This window comes from Pyxicephalus adspersus, chromosome 4 (genome assembly GCF_032062135.1).
Source record: "Pyxicephalus adspersus chromosome 4, UCB_Pads_2.0, whole genome shotgun sequence".
Taxonomy (NCBI): domain Eukaryota; kingdom Metazoa; phylum Chordata; class Amphibia; order Anura; family Pyxicephalidae; genus Pyxicephalus; species Pyxicephalus adspersus.
The window spans coordinates 49,857,851-49,875,951 of NC_092861.1; the positions used below are offsets into that span (position 1 = coordinate 49,857,851).

Consider the following 18,101-nt stretch of genomic DNA (forward strand, 5'->3'; position numbering starts at 1 on the left):
ACTTATTAGATTTTCTAGAACAGGTCACTGAAAAAGTATGATTAGGAGTTAATTATTTAGCATCTGTTTGTACTTTGATGCTTTACTATTAATTAGTTAGATTGCTTCAGGACATCAATATATTAAATGATATCAGTAGGTGCTCTAAATTACATCTAGAGCAGATTAACTTCAGGTGAATGCAATGCAGCTCATTAGGCCCACTGGTAATGTGCTGCTCTATATTACTTCCCGGGTCTTCATCAAACTTCCATAATGGAGTTATTAGAATTCTTTGTGTTGTTTGACATTTTTCTCATTTCCTGCAAGCATAATTTTTATATTAATTATGTAAAGCAAGTTGTAATCATTACATGCGAGATCAGACTAAAAATACAAAGAATGAGAAAAATAACAGACACAATCAGTACAATAATTTTTTTGGCTTATGTAAATTTGCATGAGCATTTTTCCAACAATAATTTGAGAAAAGGAATTGCCTTCATATACCTGCAGCAGCTCACAGTGCTTTTTTCTTGATGAACACTGGGGCTTTCTGATTCTGGGTAAAGCTCTGGAACATCATTGCCTACCTCGCGTCCTACACATTTTGTGCGAGTCTGCCAGCACATCATTGTTATGGGCCAAAAATGTATGAGCGTTGGAATGATTTGTCAAGCTCTGACGCTCTGCCAAGACGAACCTCAGTGTGCCTACTTTACAAAAGTACCCAGTAGTCACCTAAAAGCGGAACTAGAAGTAAGCAATCAGTTTTTTTATTGCAGAAAGGGACACACAATGCTCCTACTGCAATAAAGCATGTTCAACAGCCTGATTGCTGTCAAAAATGGTAAGATGCCAAGATACTCATCAAATTCTGGTTTACCCTGTTTCTGTTGGGCACTGGAGTGCCCCAAACAGATCCAACACCAGGAGAAAGATTGAGGCACCTGCACTGTAGCAAGGACAGGTGAGGGCAATTAAAAAATTGTGATCAGACACAAATGGTTATTTTATTGCAGAAGGGTCATCATTTGTCCCTTCTGCAATGTGGGACCCACCTAGTTGCAGTTTTTTTAATCTTTGGGTTTAATTTCACTTTAATTTTAATGTAGCTCATAAACCTAACGCTAATCCTAAATCTAACACCTTTACATGGGAAAAAGAATGTTCTGGCAGGGGACTGATTGGCCAGTGCTTGCTAATCATCGGTTCATAAGCTCTTTTAGTACATAACTGCAACTTTCAAACACTGTCTAATTTAAATCCCTCCAGCCATGGTGTGTTTTAGAACCTTAATAACCTAGAATCTCTGCAATGTGTCCCCATTGGGGAAATTCACCCAGGGGTTTTTTACGTGAAAAAAATTATGGGATATCTCTCTGATTGGCACAAGCACGGCAATAAAAATACATTAATTTACTAGAATGGGAAAAGGTTTTTTACTCTGTAGTAAGTGGAAATTCCCTCAAAGCAGACACATACAGCAATAAAAATAAATGACAGAAGTGCTTCTTTAGTAATATGTCAAATCTTATTTACATACATATTCAGACACCTCCGCAGTAAGTAGAAGCATTTTGCATTTTGCTAATCAACAAGCCCCAGAGTACTCAAGGTTGGCTATTTTTTCCAAGGATTAGTCCACCAGTGAATCAATGTGCCTGTGGCTAAACTATATAGAAAAAAAGAGACGAGCAGCACTAAAACAATATGGGTATCTGTCTGCTCACTGACAGCTAAAGCAAGAAAAGGCTGAAACAAAGTGACTACATTCACTGCATGAGAGGAAATAATCCATTGTTGTGTAACTCATTTCTATGATAAATATAGAGCTGGATCTGCAGGCTGACAGACACCAGTTTCATTGGAGATCTAAATAGGATCATTGAGCTTTTTTTTTTGGAAAGCAGAACAATTCATGGCACAGTAAGAATTTTAAAGCAGAATTCCAGACAAAACCACTTTGGTTGGACTGCTTAGGGCGTTAAGGTTTAATTGTTTTCTTTGTTCCTCTTGTGAGATTAGAAAGATGGCCCTCTTGTCATATATGTCATTAAAAAAGGAAAGGACGGATAATTTTTCAACATAATTACATACAGCGAAACACTTTTTTTGAAAGCTGGGGCATGCTCAGCTGGGGTGCTCATGTATTTGCCCCAAAGCTCTTGCCATAAGGTTCAAGTAGTCACAACACAAAAATGCACAATATTGCAAATTTACCAGCTTGAGTGCAGCCTTCCTCCCCCATTGGTGATGCTACTCTCTTCTTCCAATCTCCATCAGGGTCAAGAATCTTCCATCCTCAGTCACTGATGGTACCCAATGATAATATAAGTTACATTGTCCCGAGACATGTCTCTATGGCCCCTTTCACAGTTGAGGCTGAAAACTGCATGACAAGCCACTGTCATATGCATAGCGAACTGCTGCTATGTGCCCAGCAGAGGCAAACTGCACCACAGGTAACACATTTGAACATGTTGCCTACGCATTTGCAGTTCCTCCTGCACAGCCAGAAATGACATGCTGCTTATAGACACTGCACCATCACACCTCCACAGCCTCAATGCAACCCATGCAAACACATGAAAAAAATGGTTACCAACTGCTTCCATTCATTTAAATAAATGCAGTAAGAATGCATGCTGTAAAATAAAATAAATCTGTAAAGTAAAATAAAAACTGGCTTTAGTTATACTTTCATAAAACAGTTCTAAAAGAGGTTTTATTCTTTTTTGTTATTTTTTCTTATCTAAAATTGTGTTCAGCTTCAAGGAAATTTCTATAAGAAAGCTGGATAAATAGGTGATAGAACAAAAAAGTGGTGTTTTCCCAGGAAATGTGACAACCTTGGCTGGAAAGTATATTTCATGTCCAATGGTCATACAGAATAGAGATGAACATCAAACATTAGAATAGGTAGACATTTTATATTTGCGTTTCATTTGCCCTTTATTTTTAAATGGGTAAAACATTACAACTAAGAAAAAGTACATACAGTAAACATGGATCATAGACAAAAAACAATAAGCTGACCTGTCATAACAGAACATTATCTGAAAAAAAAATAATGTATGTTCATATAATGGCAAAGTCAGACAAAGGTGGATAGAGGGTGGAGAAAAAAGAAGGTAAGTATGACAATAGTAATTGAAAAAGTGAAGTAGGTTTGGTGGATCACCCAGCTTCACTGATGAAAGTATATCCTCTCCAGCCTTGGAGAGCTTTAATAAATAAGGCCCAATGGGTGACTTGTGCATAATAAAAGGATTCTTGTGTAGGCGGAGAATATTCTTTGACTAATGTCAGGAAAGATTTTGGTATTCTATTTACAAATAGTTGGGGGCTCGAGGTATAGGGTATGGTAAGCTTTACTTTAAATTTCCAGATGTGAAAGTTTAGTCTTGGAATGAGATACTCAAATAATCCTAAGGGAATATGGAGTTGTTGAGCTGGTTAAATATTTGAATTTGACATTGAAATGAACTAAGCTAAATTTGTAACAAAGAAAATAAATTAGGGAAAAATCAGAGTCAAAAAAACAGGCGTTTTTTAATGGATGTGATGGAAATGTCTTACAAGTTCTTTTTTGTTTATTTCAAGCTCTCTGGTCATTGCCTATGGATTGCTTTTAGTTGAACTCAAAAGACTTGTGTAATTTTTCCCATCTATGTAACTTGTTTGGTATAATATATATTGTGAATGTCAGCTATGGGTAAATGAAGAATGTTAGTGAATATATAGAATATTTAAAAAAACTGAAGACCAGAAGCTTCAATTAAATTTCTAATTTCTTCTGGTAATCTTTGTAAATTCAATGTAAAATGTAACTGTTTTTCATAGCTTTTGCTTAGGCAAAACAACAATACATCCAAAAAGAATACATCTAAAAAGCATAAAGGTTGGCATGGTAACAGAACTGTGTGCACCAAGACAACATTTTATATAATGTTCTGATATTTGATAATTTTTTTCTGCAGATATTTTTATAAACAAAATAATAATGAAGCAAGGACATTTTAGCACAAAATGTAAATGAATCCCGTAATGTACTCTGATAGCAAATTGTTACTACAGTATTGCAGAACTTCAGGCAGAGATAAACTCCTAATATTTTGATGATGCTCATTCATGGTTTAATAGCTGGAAAGTGACAAAGGATGCTGCACAGCTACAGTAATGAATAGGGTTGTCAGAGGGATCATGTTCTAGGACGAGGTTGTTTACACTATAACAGCAAGTAAACAATATACACACAAACACATGTATATTTAAACTGTGTATTTAGCTGCTTGGCTGGGTCCTGCTTTTATTTGTTTTTTGCATTTGGCTCTTGGCTGATATCCCTGTAATCAGTACTGGTTTGATATAGTAATTCTGTTGTTAATGAGACCCGGTTGTAAGATCATTTATTTCATAATAAATAATCATCCATATCATATCATTCAAATTTAGGATTATAGAATTTAACACAATGGGCCTGATTTATCAAAACTCTCCAAAACCCATATTATCTCACCCATCTTCTTCAGTCTTGAGAGCTTTCTTTAATCAGACTCATTATATGCATGCTATTTACCTGTAAAAGCCTTCCTTGTGTGGACATCCCAAGACCTGGAGGCCACCTTCTTGAATGTGCAGAAGATCCTGTAGGCTGAGAGCTGCCTGCAGGCATGACTTCATTATGTAGGGAGGAGAGGGGAGAGACAGAGGCCGGTAGAAGAACCAGAGAGGGGAGAGAACGTGGCCAGTAGTATTCCAATAATAAAATGGAAATTAAAAACTGCAGTGAAGCATTTAAACTAAACTTGTACCCAGATTAGGTAAGTAGGACTTCTACAGTAAAAGGCAGATCTACCAAAAACTATAGTTCCTATTACACAAGTAAGTATTCTGTTTCTGGAAAGCCTAGCTAGTGCCGTGACCCCGATTCTACAACCACCATTCTCAACCAGGGTTCTTTTGAAGCTTCTTGAAGTGAGGCTGGTTGATCTTTATTTGATGATACCTGCATAAATCTGAGCCCAATACCACTTGGTACTACCAGCTGCAATGATGGTTTCTAGTTGTCTACAATTCCAGTATTCTAGCCACTTCTGTATATTGGGATGGGGGGAGGGGTATTCCTTACACTGGTCACCAATGTAAGATGCTTTTTCTCACTGACCTCCAAAAAAAATTGGTTTGCTACAATCTGCTGATTGTAAAGTGAATACCCATTGTACATTGATTATTTTGTTCATGTTTAGAAAGAGCTTGGTATCAGGTTGGTAGCACCAACAAAGTTATAGGAAGCTAATATGTTACACATTGAAATGGTTTAACCTTTTCATGACATAAACTGTTAGAAAATGAAGTGACCCAGTGTGTAGCTTTAAGTCTCCCATCATCATTTCTTCCACTGATATCACCAGTAGTTCCGTGAGTAAAGGACACTAAAGCTTTCTACAAAAAGGGAGAAAAAACAAGTTATTTTTTTGGTCAGAAAGCATAGCCTGCTATTTTCTTCTTCCTTTAAAACCTTAAAATGATTGGAACATCCTTCTGAGGACACAAGGCAGCACCCCTTATCTTTATGTTTATTTTTTGATATTGATGGTTTTATGGGACTCTACAACCTTACAACCTCAGCCCTTTCTTTTATCTCTAATTTTCTGGCTGGATAGCTTTATGTACCTCTCAGGCTGACAAATGCACTTCTCTTTTACCCTCTATTATTTTCTCATTTTTATCTTTATTATTGAGCTTTTGTATAAAGCAAAATTGAGAATATTTGTGGTCAGGTACTGTGTCACTTGACTACACATTATTGAAGGCATACTTTCATTAACCCATTGATCTTCAAATCCTATCATGTTATGTGGCCGACTCTTTGAAAACCACACTATTTATACACGGTTTGTACAAGTATGGTTATATTTAACACATTGGCAGATATAATAGACCTCAATTTAATCAATGCATGTATTCATTTGGAAAACCTTAAATGTGTTTTTAAATAGTAACACAATTGGTCTAAAAATAAGACTCATGTAGTTTCACTATAAACTATTATTTAGCTGGAGAAGGAACAGGCCCTATAAGTTGTCAGTGAGTTGCTATGACCAAATGTTATCGCATAACATCCATAGAGTCCATTTTATATAGTCCATAGAGTCAATCCATCTAGACTTTGTATAATGGGATGAGCAGTGTACAGGTGGAATTATTGGACATTGTAATGCATACACAGTTAATGAACCGAGCATCTCAGTAAGTATATTCAATTTGAATGTAACATTGCAGAAATGCTGGGAGAGTACATCATTGGTCCACTAAGTAAAAGAACATTTGCCCTTTTACTTTTGTATTGTTTAAAAAAAAAATCCGATAATATTTATTAAAATGTGGAGAACAGAAATTGAGTATATTATCACTACTTTTAAAAGGTGGCAATAAGCAGCATAAATCATGAGGATCAACACAGATCTCCATCCTAACCTTTGACATTCTCCACTTGCGAAGTGAAAAATAAAAAAAGGACGAATTTGTTTAATTTTTTTTTATAATGGATGGTGGTGATACATTTGAGAGTGCAGGTAAATAGAGACTCAGTGTTAAAATGATAAACTTTTGCCCTTTTTAATACAATAATGTGTCAACCTAAAAAGTTGATAAATATGTTGATCATCAAAAAGGCAAGAATTATCTCTAAAATTATGTAAATGATATTTTTATACATTTAATAAAGGCATAGCAATTATCATTTTTAGCAGTCATGGTATGTACAAAATTTGGGAAATACTGTCTATTCATTATAATTTGTGTTTCTTTTTGTAGAAACTTCAGAACTTTTTGACTGTTGAACAGCCATTAAAGCGTGGTAGCTGGTCTAAATATGACAAAAATATTTTTAATTAGGAAAAACAAGTTAAGCGTGACTTACAATTTGGATTGTAATACTATAGCAGCATATAAAACAGAAACATGTACATATAAATATTGAACAGGCAAAAAAGCTAATTCTAAATCATGTGCATGCATCAAAACTGGCCTCAAGGTTTTAATATTGGACTAAATATAGTATATCTCAGCATTACTCACAGTTTGTGAATAAGATCAGCCAGCCTTACCTTACCTGCATGATCTTGGTTAAAATCATTGAGAAAAAAAAAATAAATTAAAAAATATATCTTTGGACCTAGTAGTGTTGTTTTACAGCTTTTCTGCTGCTATCTGGAAACCCAGAAAAAAAACACCACAAACTAAATATTTCTTTTGCTGCACTCACCACACTGTCCATTACTTTAAAAAGGGCGTATCCCTGACATCATTTTTTAGCAGATTACACATCAAATTGCTTGCTGATCATTACTTGGTACGGATTAGCTGTGCAATCTGCTAATCAATTGTCTCATTGCAGAGAAATGAACATGCATGTCTAAAGGGATGTCAGGGATTTGTTCATTTTTACAACACCAGCTGTGAAGGGGAGGAAAGAAATGATATCATCAATAATTGCCGAAATACAAATTTATGTATAAAAAAGGACAGGATGTGGGGAAAAAAGACTAAAAATTAACTAGTTTTGCTGCATAATAACAAACTTCAGACCATTGTAATCTGTTCAGTAATGGCAATAAAAAGTTAAGGTATTGTATTATTAGGTTATTATTTAAGTTTCCTTTTTATGTTATGGTCATGATTAAAAATATATGGATTTAGCAAACAAATTGATAATATGTATTAACAGTATGTATTATGTTGAGCTAGAAGGTGAAATTTAAAGCCGCTTTTCAGGTTTTCCAGTGTCTCTGTATTTTACTTAGTAAAAAGCCTATTATTATGGGAAATAAAAAAATGTATAAATATACCTTGAAAGGTAACTGGTGCTGCGCTCTCACTTTAAAATGCCATTGTGTAATGAGCATTCTTTTTTTATGTTTGTTTATACTTAACAATATGTATTTATGTAGTAAAATAAATAAATAAATAAAATAGCTTTAATACAATGGAGGCTTAGAAAATATGCATTATATATCTATAGGAATTGTAAAATTAATATTGAGCTAAATGTCAGCTTTTTTTTAAAGAAATAAAAAATTCAAGTGTAAAATTGTACATTCTATATGTGCACTTGTGTATGATGTTTTTGAGTTATTTTATTATTGTGTATAAATGTGACTTGTGTTTATTTACTGGAAGTCACATGCAATGATTTATTATCTCTACCTGGAAAAGCCATAAGCATTGTCAGTAATCCTTCCTGGTGGGTCAAGTATATGGGCATAAATCAGTCTCTGCATTAGTTTATTAATTTTGGAGTTGTTTTCCTTGCATCCATTGTAAAATGTCATAAATTAGAAGGTGTATAATGCATGTGCAACTATATTTTCAAATTGTGACATAAAAGATTGGTTTTAAAGCAAAGAAACATGGAGGCTTTGCTAAGAGAAAACATCCAAATTACAGCTACCATGTTTCTATTGCAGGATATGCATCACATGTTTTTTTTCTACTTAGTGCAATGTTGCATGTTTTTTGTACTATAAGTGTCTTAATCTATGATATTTATCTTCTGTAAAGTTGTCATTATGGTGATTATAACCCAAAAGGGTTGTGGCTGAGATGCCGGATATCCTTGGTCTAGTTTTGGGAGTGAAGTGTTTAGATTGCTTCAGATTAGACTTGGGCAGGGAGGTTCATGGCAATGGAATATAACATAGGAGCAGCAGCATGGTGACTCAGGGGTTAGCACTCCGGCCTTTGCAGCGCTAGGCCCCAGGTTTGATTCCCAGCCAGGACATTATCTGCACAGAGTTTGCAGGTTCTCCCTGTTTCCACTGGGATATTCTCCCACATTCCAAAAACATGCAGTGAGGTTACTTGGCTTCCCCCTAAATTGACCTTAGACTACATTAATGACATATGACTATTGTAGGGGCATTAGATTATGAGCTTGTTTGAGAGACAGTGATGCGACTATGGACTTTGTACAGCGCTGTGTAATACCTTAAAAATATAAAAATACTGTGTAATAATATTAGGGAATGTGGAGTTTGTTTGTTTGTCAGGAATGTAAAATACATGTAGGAAAATAAAAACAGAACAATTATTTTGCTTGCATGATTGGATGTATGCAGTCAGCAGAGCTTCACTACTTTCACTAGGTTAAGTGTATTATTCCTTGCAAGGGGATAAGTCAGTGGTCACTCCTTTAATTCCCTTAATTAATCAACCCAATGTGTTTTACGTATGCATATGTTTTTACATACAGTACTTTATTGAATAGATCTGTTACAGTAAAGAACGCCTTTGAAACATTTTAATCATCTATGTAAACATTGCTGGAACCTTCAGGTACATTGCTATTGAGCAGCTGACAGTTTCAATAGCTGATGGGGAATACATAAAGAAATATTTCCAGTTTTCCATTTTATTGAGTAGGTGCTTGTAATGAATTATATTTTATAAAAAGGTATGGTACAAGTTGTGAAAATGTACAAGGTACTTAGATATAAATTTAAATTTGATTGTAAACTGTTGAAATATAATAAATGTAGAAAACAAAATGTATGTTACCCTCAGAATTTTGGAATCCTTCTATAAACTGAGTTTCACATGCTTAAGAATGTACTCCGGCCTTCCTGGCCTTCCATCAAATAAAATATGGGTACGTTTGATAAATAAACTCAAAAAGTTTTTATTTGCATGCAGCTGTTAGAAAAATATTTCTAAAATATAGAGCATGAAGGATGAAATCTACCTTCTAGCCACAACAGTCCCTAGGCAGAAACTTATTGTAATTAATGGTAAATCCTGCTCCGTGATGAATTCCTCAGCAAAACAAATAATAGTATATTTGTCATGCCACCAAATAGACGGTATAAAGAAAAATAAGTAGCTTATGGACTTTGTTTACTTTGCTATAGTTTTAATAGACCTTTAATAATAGTATTTATGGGGAGATGAAAACATATACAACTGCTTATTGGAAAATTACATTTTTGTAAATATCATGCTACCTCTGATGATTGTATTTGATTTGGAAAACGGGATCTCAGCTTTAAAAAATTCTTAGCTGTGAAAACCCATAATCTGTTCTCACATTATTCCTTTGTTCATTTTATTACAATTATATATTCACGGCAGGTTTACCAACTGTAGCTCTTGCTTGCGGTGTTCATATTATATCACATGAATCTGCTTGAAATTTTCTGTGCTGTAGGCACTAATATATTACCATAATTGACTCTTTGCATTTTATTTTCATTTCGCATAGATGGATTCCTACTCTCAATGTTACTTATTGTAGATACATGCAAGGAGTTTGGTAAGAGTATTTCTTTGTATGCATAATTTTATGGGATGGTAGAATCTGCATCTAAAGTAACAAAACGATAATGCTCCAGGCGGACTCCTGGCTGATTGAAGCAGCCGCAGGTGCAAGCTTATGGGATCCGTCTATAGCCCTTAAAAAAATCCAGGCAAACTGGAAAAGAAAGCTGCATTTCCACCAGGATTCTTTAACTTTACTTAAAGACCCAGAAATACCATCCTACCAATCCCAAACTTCTTTCTCCTCCTTTTAATTAATTTTACCCCAGCATTGCTGAACAGAACAGCAATACAAACATCAGTGAATATTTTATAGCTGCTATCCTTTTGAAATGCATCCACCTTTACATATACCCTAATTATAAAATATGGACAGCAGTACCTCTCTTTTTCTCAAAATCACTTTATTAACACTTATGTCAGATTTTGGGCAAAAGTAAATAGGCTTGATATTCTTTGATTTTTGGTGAATCTCTGGTAAATATGTTGGCAAACATACCAGATATTTAAAACGCATTTTAAAGGCATTTGTGGAGAAGTCAGAGCTGGTAATAAAACTCAAAGTAACCACAGACTTGGAGACAGGAGACTGCAAACCTCTGACTATGTGTTAATGAATGTATTTAGTGGAAGTGGTAAACATGAATACACAGGAGAGATCAGCACAGCAATACTGTGACAAACACAGAAATAAGGGAATAATAGCAAGCTATACTAACTACAGAAGCACAAATGCAACGGAGAAATGGTAAATACACAAGGCTATAAGAGGATAGAGAATGAAGCAGAAAAATGTCTCTTAAAGTGGATGCGACACTAAACATTTTTGGATGAAATGAATACTTGCTTCCTTACATTTGTGAAAAATAGTATTTAATTTTTTCTGTATTTTCCTATATTTAAATACTTATATAATATATTAAACCTTCCCCAGCACTCTTATTGTTCAGAGAACAAGAACAAGTGATTGACAGGTAATTCATTGCCACAAATCCCAAGAGACTAAACGTTTCTACACAGGACCCTGGCAGAAGCACCCGATCCAGCACCCTGCATAGAATCTTACAGCCTCCTGGGATGTGTATCTAAGTATCCTAGGGGGGTTACAGAACTAACTATCAATCTTTCTTGTTTCAAGAGATGTATTATTTTTTTAAATTAAAAAAGGATGATAAGTAAAAAGTACCATTATTAAAAATGTTTATTGGGGAGTTTAAAAAAAAAAATAATTTTCTATAGTTATTTAGGGTATACATATAAATCAATAATAATTAGATTAGCTTATATTGATCGCTGAGCATTTTATGTATCTGATAAACATAATACAGTGTTTTTGAGTGTTCAGATACTCTTTTGTGTTTGGGCAACTTCAGTTTTTTCATACATTTGTTGTTACTGATGAAGAATTATACGTGTACTGTACTATGTAACTAATTTTGTGATTGCATTGCTTATGTTCTTTTTTTTATATTGTCATTATGTCTTATGATTATGCACAGTGCATTATATTTTATATATCTGTATCACACAGTGATGTACTTTACTACTCTGCTGTTTACCATTGTTTCTTCATGCACAGAATGCAAATGTGCTTTTACAGTGATTCAACTCCTCCCAACTAACTTAGCAAACTCTTTCTTCAGATATTGTGAATCTGTATTTTGCCCATAGTGCTCAAAGGAACAGGTTCACTTTTTAGGAAGGATATTTGCTTTCCTGGCTGATTTGTGGACAGTCTATTCCAATGAGTATTGTTAAATGTTTTTCATTCTTTTTTTGTTTTCTATTTTTATTTCCAACTTAAATATTTTGCCCTCCTTTCTTTCCTTTAAAATGAAAAATGGTGTCCTTGGAACAAATTTCAACACTGCTACTGTAAAAGTGTAAAACGTTGTACACCAAAGTCTTCTGGTTTTCTTTACAAGCTCTTTTACTACCTAAGTTTAAAAATCAATTGCACTTCATTACATTTTCAGGACTAACATATTGGCATTTCAAGAAGAAGCCACAATTTTTTGGGTCCATTTTGTGAACTACCCAGTGTCAAAGAGCATATAGCATGGTAGGGTCCAAAACAGTAGTTCCCTGCATTTATGGGAATTGTGTTCCTGGATAAATCTCTCTTTCTCTATCTCTTCTCTTTTTTTTTGCAAACCAGTTAGTCAAACTAATTTTTAGTGCAGTCTGGGTGAGGAAAAATGTTACCTGTTACGTGGTCCTCCTCTGCACTTCAATGCTTATTAGTTATTTTTGTTTAGAAGGGCTGGACTAAAAAACGTACCGTTTGCTAGGTCCAATATACGTCCTCCTCTTTGGAAGCTATTTAAAAACAGGGAATCTGACATTCACTTAACATTCTGTGGTGGTGAATCATTCCCTGTCGTTGAAACACTCAGATCTGGAAGGTTCTGCACCAGAGAATGTTCTGGCAAATGTGAGTTTTGCTGCTTTATAAAAAAATGCCCCATTTGTAAATCTTTCAAGCGATAGACCTATTTCAGTAAAATCTGTAAGAGACAGAAATTCCCACCACTTTTAAGAAAGTTCCCCCCTCTTTCCTTTTACATCTCAAGAACATCTTAAGGGAAATTATGCCATCTAGACACCTGATAAACCTGATAAAAATTTTATCTCCCTGCTTTTTTATCTTAAACTACAGCAAAGGTTTTGGCTAAATGTACAATAACCGTAGGGTGTGCTGTTTAAAACTTTCCTCCTAAAAATATTCTTTAGTCAAAATTGAGAATCAAATCTTGGTATGCATACAGGGAACACAGTCTTCTTAGAACTTTCATTGTTCTTTCAGACTTGGAGTAATGTGCCATTCCATCCAAATACCATTTTGTATCATAGATGTTGCGGCTATCAGAATTCGCATCACTCTTCTGAAAAAAGCCATGACTCCCAACATTTATTCATTGTTGTAAATAAGATTTTCAGGTGTACCCTTTATATTTTTATATATATTAGGAAACTGGGCAGATAATAGTAGTTTCAAATAGTGCTACATCATATTTTCATACATGTACATTATGGTCATTTGAATGTGAGTATAATTATATTTTTATTCGTGATTTATTACTTTTTTTAATTGGTAAAAATGTCACCTCAAAGCACTGATTTTACATTACTTAAAGTTTTACATTACTTAAAGCACAGCCTACAATTTTTTGGTAGATTAGTTAAGTAGAACTGGGAAATAATTTGCCATGGAAATAGCTATTTTTTCACTTATGGATAGAAGGGCTCTTTCAGATCCCTTTGTATCTTGAAAATGTTCTTCTTTTGCATAAAGCAAACCTGATAGAATAATAGATATCATAAGTACTAGTGCCTAAGAACCAGGGCACAATCATCAGTCAGTCTTTGCTTTATCTCCAAGCTAGAGCTATAGTATGCTCCCGATATCTGCCCTTATGTTAGCCATTCAGGCAATGACTGTGGTGTGGGGTGCTCGATCTCTGGTTTTAAAGTCTACCTGCTGACTGCTTATATCTATAGGTACATCTAGAAACCTTGTGTTGCCTGCTCATGGGCACTGGTTGTTGCCAAACTTGTTTATATTACTTTATTATTACTTTATATGCTTGATTTTAATTTATTTAGCAGCAATGCTTTAGAGAGAATGATAGAGAATATATTGTTGTTCTAAGAATGATTTTCTGGCAGTTATCCATAGTATGAGTGAGTGTACTTTAGTAGGACAGACTTTCTATGGTAACAAAAAATTGTATTACTCTCTGGAGACCAAGTTGATAATTACATTTGATTCCAGCCAAATTTATTTATTTTAGGATAAAATGGTAAAATGTTTGAAACTCTTGGTATGATGGGTGTATGAAAATCTTCATTTTTATATAGTATATTTTAGAAAGGGTTTTAGACTAGCTGTAGTCAGGCCTTTATTACCATTTTGTGTCTCAACCTGAGAAGTTTACTAAAAATAGGAAAGAGGAAGAAGTAAACCTTCTCTAGACATTATGGTCAGAGTTCGAACTTATGCCATGTTAGGAGAACAAATATGCATTACATTCTGATTACAAAGCTGCAGTAGGTGCCTGGGTCCTCTTAGCATCCAGAAAAAGATTCTTTGGTTTTCTCTGTACTTATTATTTTTGTAAAAACTAAAATTATTGTTACAATTAAAACAACATGTTGGGCAGATTTCATAAAGAAAAGCTTTTTATTTTGTCTACAAATTTAATTGATTGCTGTTACTCTCATTTCTTAAAGTATTGAATGAATCACAGTTGACTTAACACCAGAATGGTTTAATTTTTTATCAGAAGAGTACTTTATTATAACTTTTCTGTGAAATGTTAAAAAATTTTATCAGTCTGTAATATGTTGTGCCTGCCCTGGTATATCCTTACAGTAGGTGAAGCACAGAGGGAGGAGCAATAAGGAAATATACATTTAAAGTCTAAGAAACAGGAAGGTCCGTGTCAAAGCAACCTACAGATTTTCATGTTCAAAATAATGGTCTCCTACCATGCACAAATTACTAACTGCACATGCACTGGATTTAGAGCCGAGTTTACACCCTCATAAAGGCTGTTCCTGCTTATACTACAGCACTACAGGAGAATATAAAAATGTTGCATGTGGGTGGTTATCTCATTATCTCATTAAATATCTCTTTGGTTGTACTTTAGCATATACTACAAACAGGTGTCCAAAACATTATAGAACTCCAAAAAAGCTTTAGAATTTTATACATTATCTTTTCCATAAAAGAAGTTTCTTTATAGATTTGTGTCTAACAAAATGTTCATCCTATGAAACGTGAAATTAATTAAAGTTGTCTTACTCTACTATAATTAGAAAAGAGAAAATATTAACAAATGCATGGTATCTTGCACAGCATGTACTAATTACTGTCCATGTTATCATTTTTTGCTATTAATGACTTATTCTCATTTTCTCCAGGATATAGACCTGCGGCTAACTGGATTTGATTTATAAGAAGTCAGTGTGGAATAAATGGCAGCTCCTGTGATATTTCTACTATGGAAAACAGTATTGTCAATAGAATGTGGCCTGATAAATAGTGCTTAGTGAAGATCCTGCTTCAGTGATTGAGAAATCAATGGAAGAATCTTGCTGCGTGAAAACCCTTCTGAGATTTTCCTGGCAGGATCGCATTTACCAAACCTGATACATTTCCTTCGATTGTCCTGATTTACACAAGTGGATACAAATATCATTGCTGTCCTCGGCAACTAATGTGGGACTATGGCATTTCCAAAGTTCATGCGACTGAAATGTTTGTGGAGAGTAGCAAGGTTGCGTCTGCTGTCCATGGGTCTGGATGTCACTTTCTCCTTGTGCTTGTTGGGATTTTTGCTTCACATTACAGCTGTGTGCTCACAAAAACTGGATGATATAGACCCCATAGTAACAACGACTTATGGCAAAGTACGAGGCGTTAAGAAGGAACTCAATAATGAAATTCTAGGGCCTGTTATCCAATTCCTTGGTGTTCCTTATGCTGCCTCCCCGGTAGGGGAACGACGTTTTCAACCTCCAGAGCCTCCAACAACCTGGGAGAATATAAAAAATGCCACTCAATTTGCCCCTGTTTGTCCGCAAAACATTGTAGGAGGCAGGCTTCCTGAAGTCATGCTTCCAGTTTGGTTCACCAACAACCTGGATGTAGTTTCTTCCTATGTGCAAGACCAGAGTGAAGACTGCCTATTTTTAAATATATATGTCCCAACTGAGGATGGTGAGTTCCATGCGGGAATAAAGCCAGGGAAATTTTGTGAATTTATTTTATTTATTTTTTTTAGTTTCTTTAAATTCTAACCATATTAATCCCGTGTATAGGTTGCATGCTTGGTTAGTTGTTAGCATGCTTGCTTTTCAATGTGCATGCAGCTATTTTATGTGTGACCTTGTTTCTGTACTCATGTCTACACTCATGTCCTCCCGAGACACGGGTATTACAATGGAAGGTACTCCCCCTCCGTTACCTGCCCATTGATGATACATCCTCCTCCATTTGCATGTGCGGGCTCCACAGCGTTGGATACATAGCCAAAGGCAGAGCTAGGTAAACGGTGTTGCATGCTCCTACTCTCTGTCTCGGAGCTCCATGTTATTTTTTAGTCTTTTATTCATTTTTCAGTAAAAAGAATATCCAAGGAATGTGCCCGGAAACCCGGCAAGAAAATATGTAGAAAAGGAGGTATGTATTAAAGTAAAAAAAAAAATATGGGACAAAAAAGTTAGGTATAACAGTACTAAAGCCATGCTACATCCAACAGAAAAAACACATATACAAGCTGCATTGTAAATTGTATGTTACATATTATATTATACATACAAAGAAACAGTTTTTAAAAAGTCAGAGTGTGTAATTCCTATTGAAATATTACAAATCATTAACCTTGTAAGACTGATAAAGTGAATACATCGCAAACTAATAATCATGTTTTAGAGAAAATCCAATTCCAATTAATTTTCTATTGCCTCCTTACCAATGTTACTTGATGACCATGTGGTCATCTTTCAACTCCTATTACTACAGAGGTGTAGGGGCCATTTCTAAAATTTTCCACCCAAGAATCTTTTAGATCACATACATTTTTTCCATTGAATCCTGGTAAATAATGTGTAATTCTTGAGTTAAAGTTGTGTGAATTTTGCTTGAAAAGATATATAGACCACAAAGATATACATAATCAAATTTACCAAAAGCTAAAGCTAGATTATTTTGCAAAGTTCTAAACCCTACATTTTGTAAAGCTGTATTTGGTGATTTCCCCTGTACTGTCAGAGTGCCACTTTGGCAATTTGACCAGTTTTCCTACCAATAAGGTCTCTCGGGTGGTAGGGGGAGTTGGGACTGTGAAGAAAATTTCATCTGCCTATATCTCTCAATTTACTACTCATTTTAAATGATTATTGTTCCCTAAAGGTAAACTTTGCTTATGATTATTTTTATATGCTCAGCCTGCATTGCCTAGGCTTGTGACAGATTTGCTTTAAGGCACTGCCAAATTTTAATATTACTAGACACAAATATTAGACAAGAAAGTGAGACAGACAAAATGTGTTAGTCTGTGAAGAAATCATGTTTAAAATTTGCATTATATTTTGCGTTGCTGGAAGAGCTTTTCTCAGATATTTGAAAATTGATTCCTAGCATCTTTTTCATACGTGTAGTAAAATAATTTCCCCTTTCTTTCTCCCTATATACCCATCAATATATAATATATACAGTTACCTGTTCTTGCTTGGCAGACTGAGTTCACCAAAGCGATGCTTTACCAGCATTCATCTGCATTGAAATATAGTTTCAAAGGGGAGGTTTAAAGGCTGTGGTGCAGTTTTCATTTATCCTGGTAGATCCCAGATTTGCTGTATTTGCCTTGATATTTTAACAAATATAGCTCTATTTATAAAACAGGGAATCAAACAGCTGGACTTGAATGGCAGCCCCTATCGTTTGACCCAACTATTCAAAAACCATCCAAAAACAGTTCGGTGGTTACTGAAAAGTGCAGGGTGGTGCAAATGGCCTTAACGGTGCTGGGGAGAGCACTGCTCAAACATTCCCTTGTGGCATTCTTCTTGGTCCATTTGTTTCAATGGAATGTTTCCAACCAAGGAACGTGTAAGGCAGGCATGCCCAAAGTCTGGCCCGGGGGCCAATTGAGGTCCATGTTTCCACCGGCTCACAGCCTCTGTCAAAAAAACCAATAATATGAGGCCCGCTAGCACCATACACGTGTACAAAAAAGCCATATTTTATTTCATTAAAGTTGATCAACCGCCTTGCAATTATCGGCCCTCTA

At 35.0% G+C, this 18,101-nt stretch overlaps 1 protein-coding gene across 3 annotated transcripts in view; it reads left to right on the forward strand.

Moving 5' to 3' along the window:
• Nucleotides 1–18,101, forward strand: part of NLGN1 (neuroligin 1) — a 410,133-nt gene that overhangs the window by 133,963 nt on the left and 258,069 nt on the right. For all 3 annotated transcript variants that reach the window (XM_072408123.1, XM_072408122.1, XM_072408125.1), the window contains exon 2: nucleotides 15,229–16,027. In XM_072408123.1, coding sequence (XP_072264224.1) covers nucleotides 15,535–16,027 — 493 coding nt within the window. In that variant the 5' untranslated portion in view covers nucleotides 15,229–15,534. The remainder of the gene's footprint in view (nucleotides 1–15,228; nucleotides 16,028–18,101) is intronic.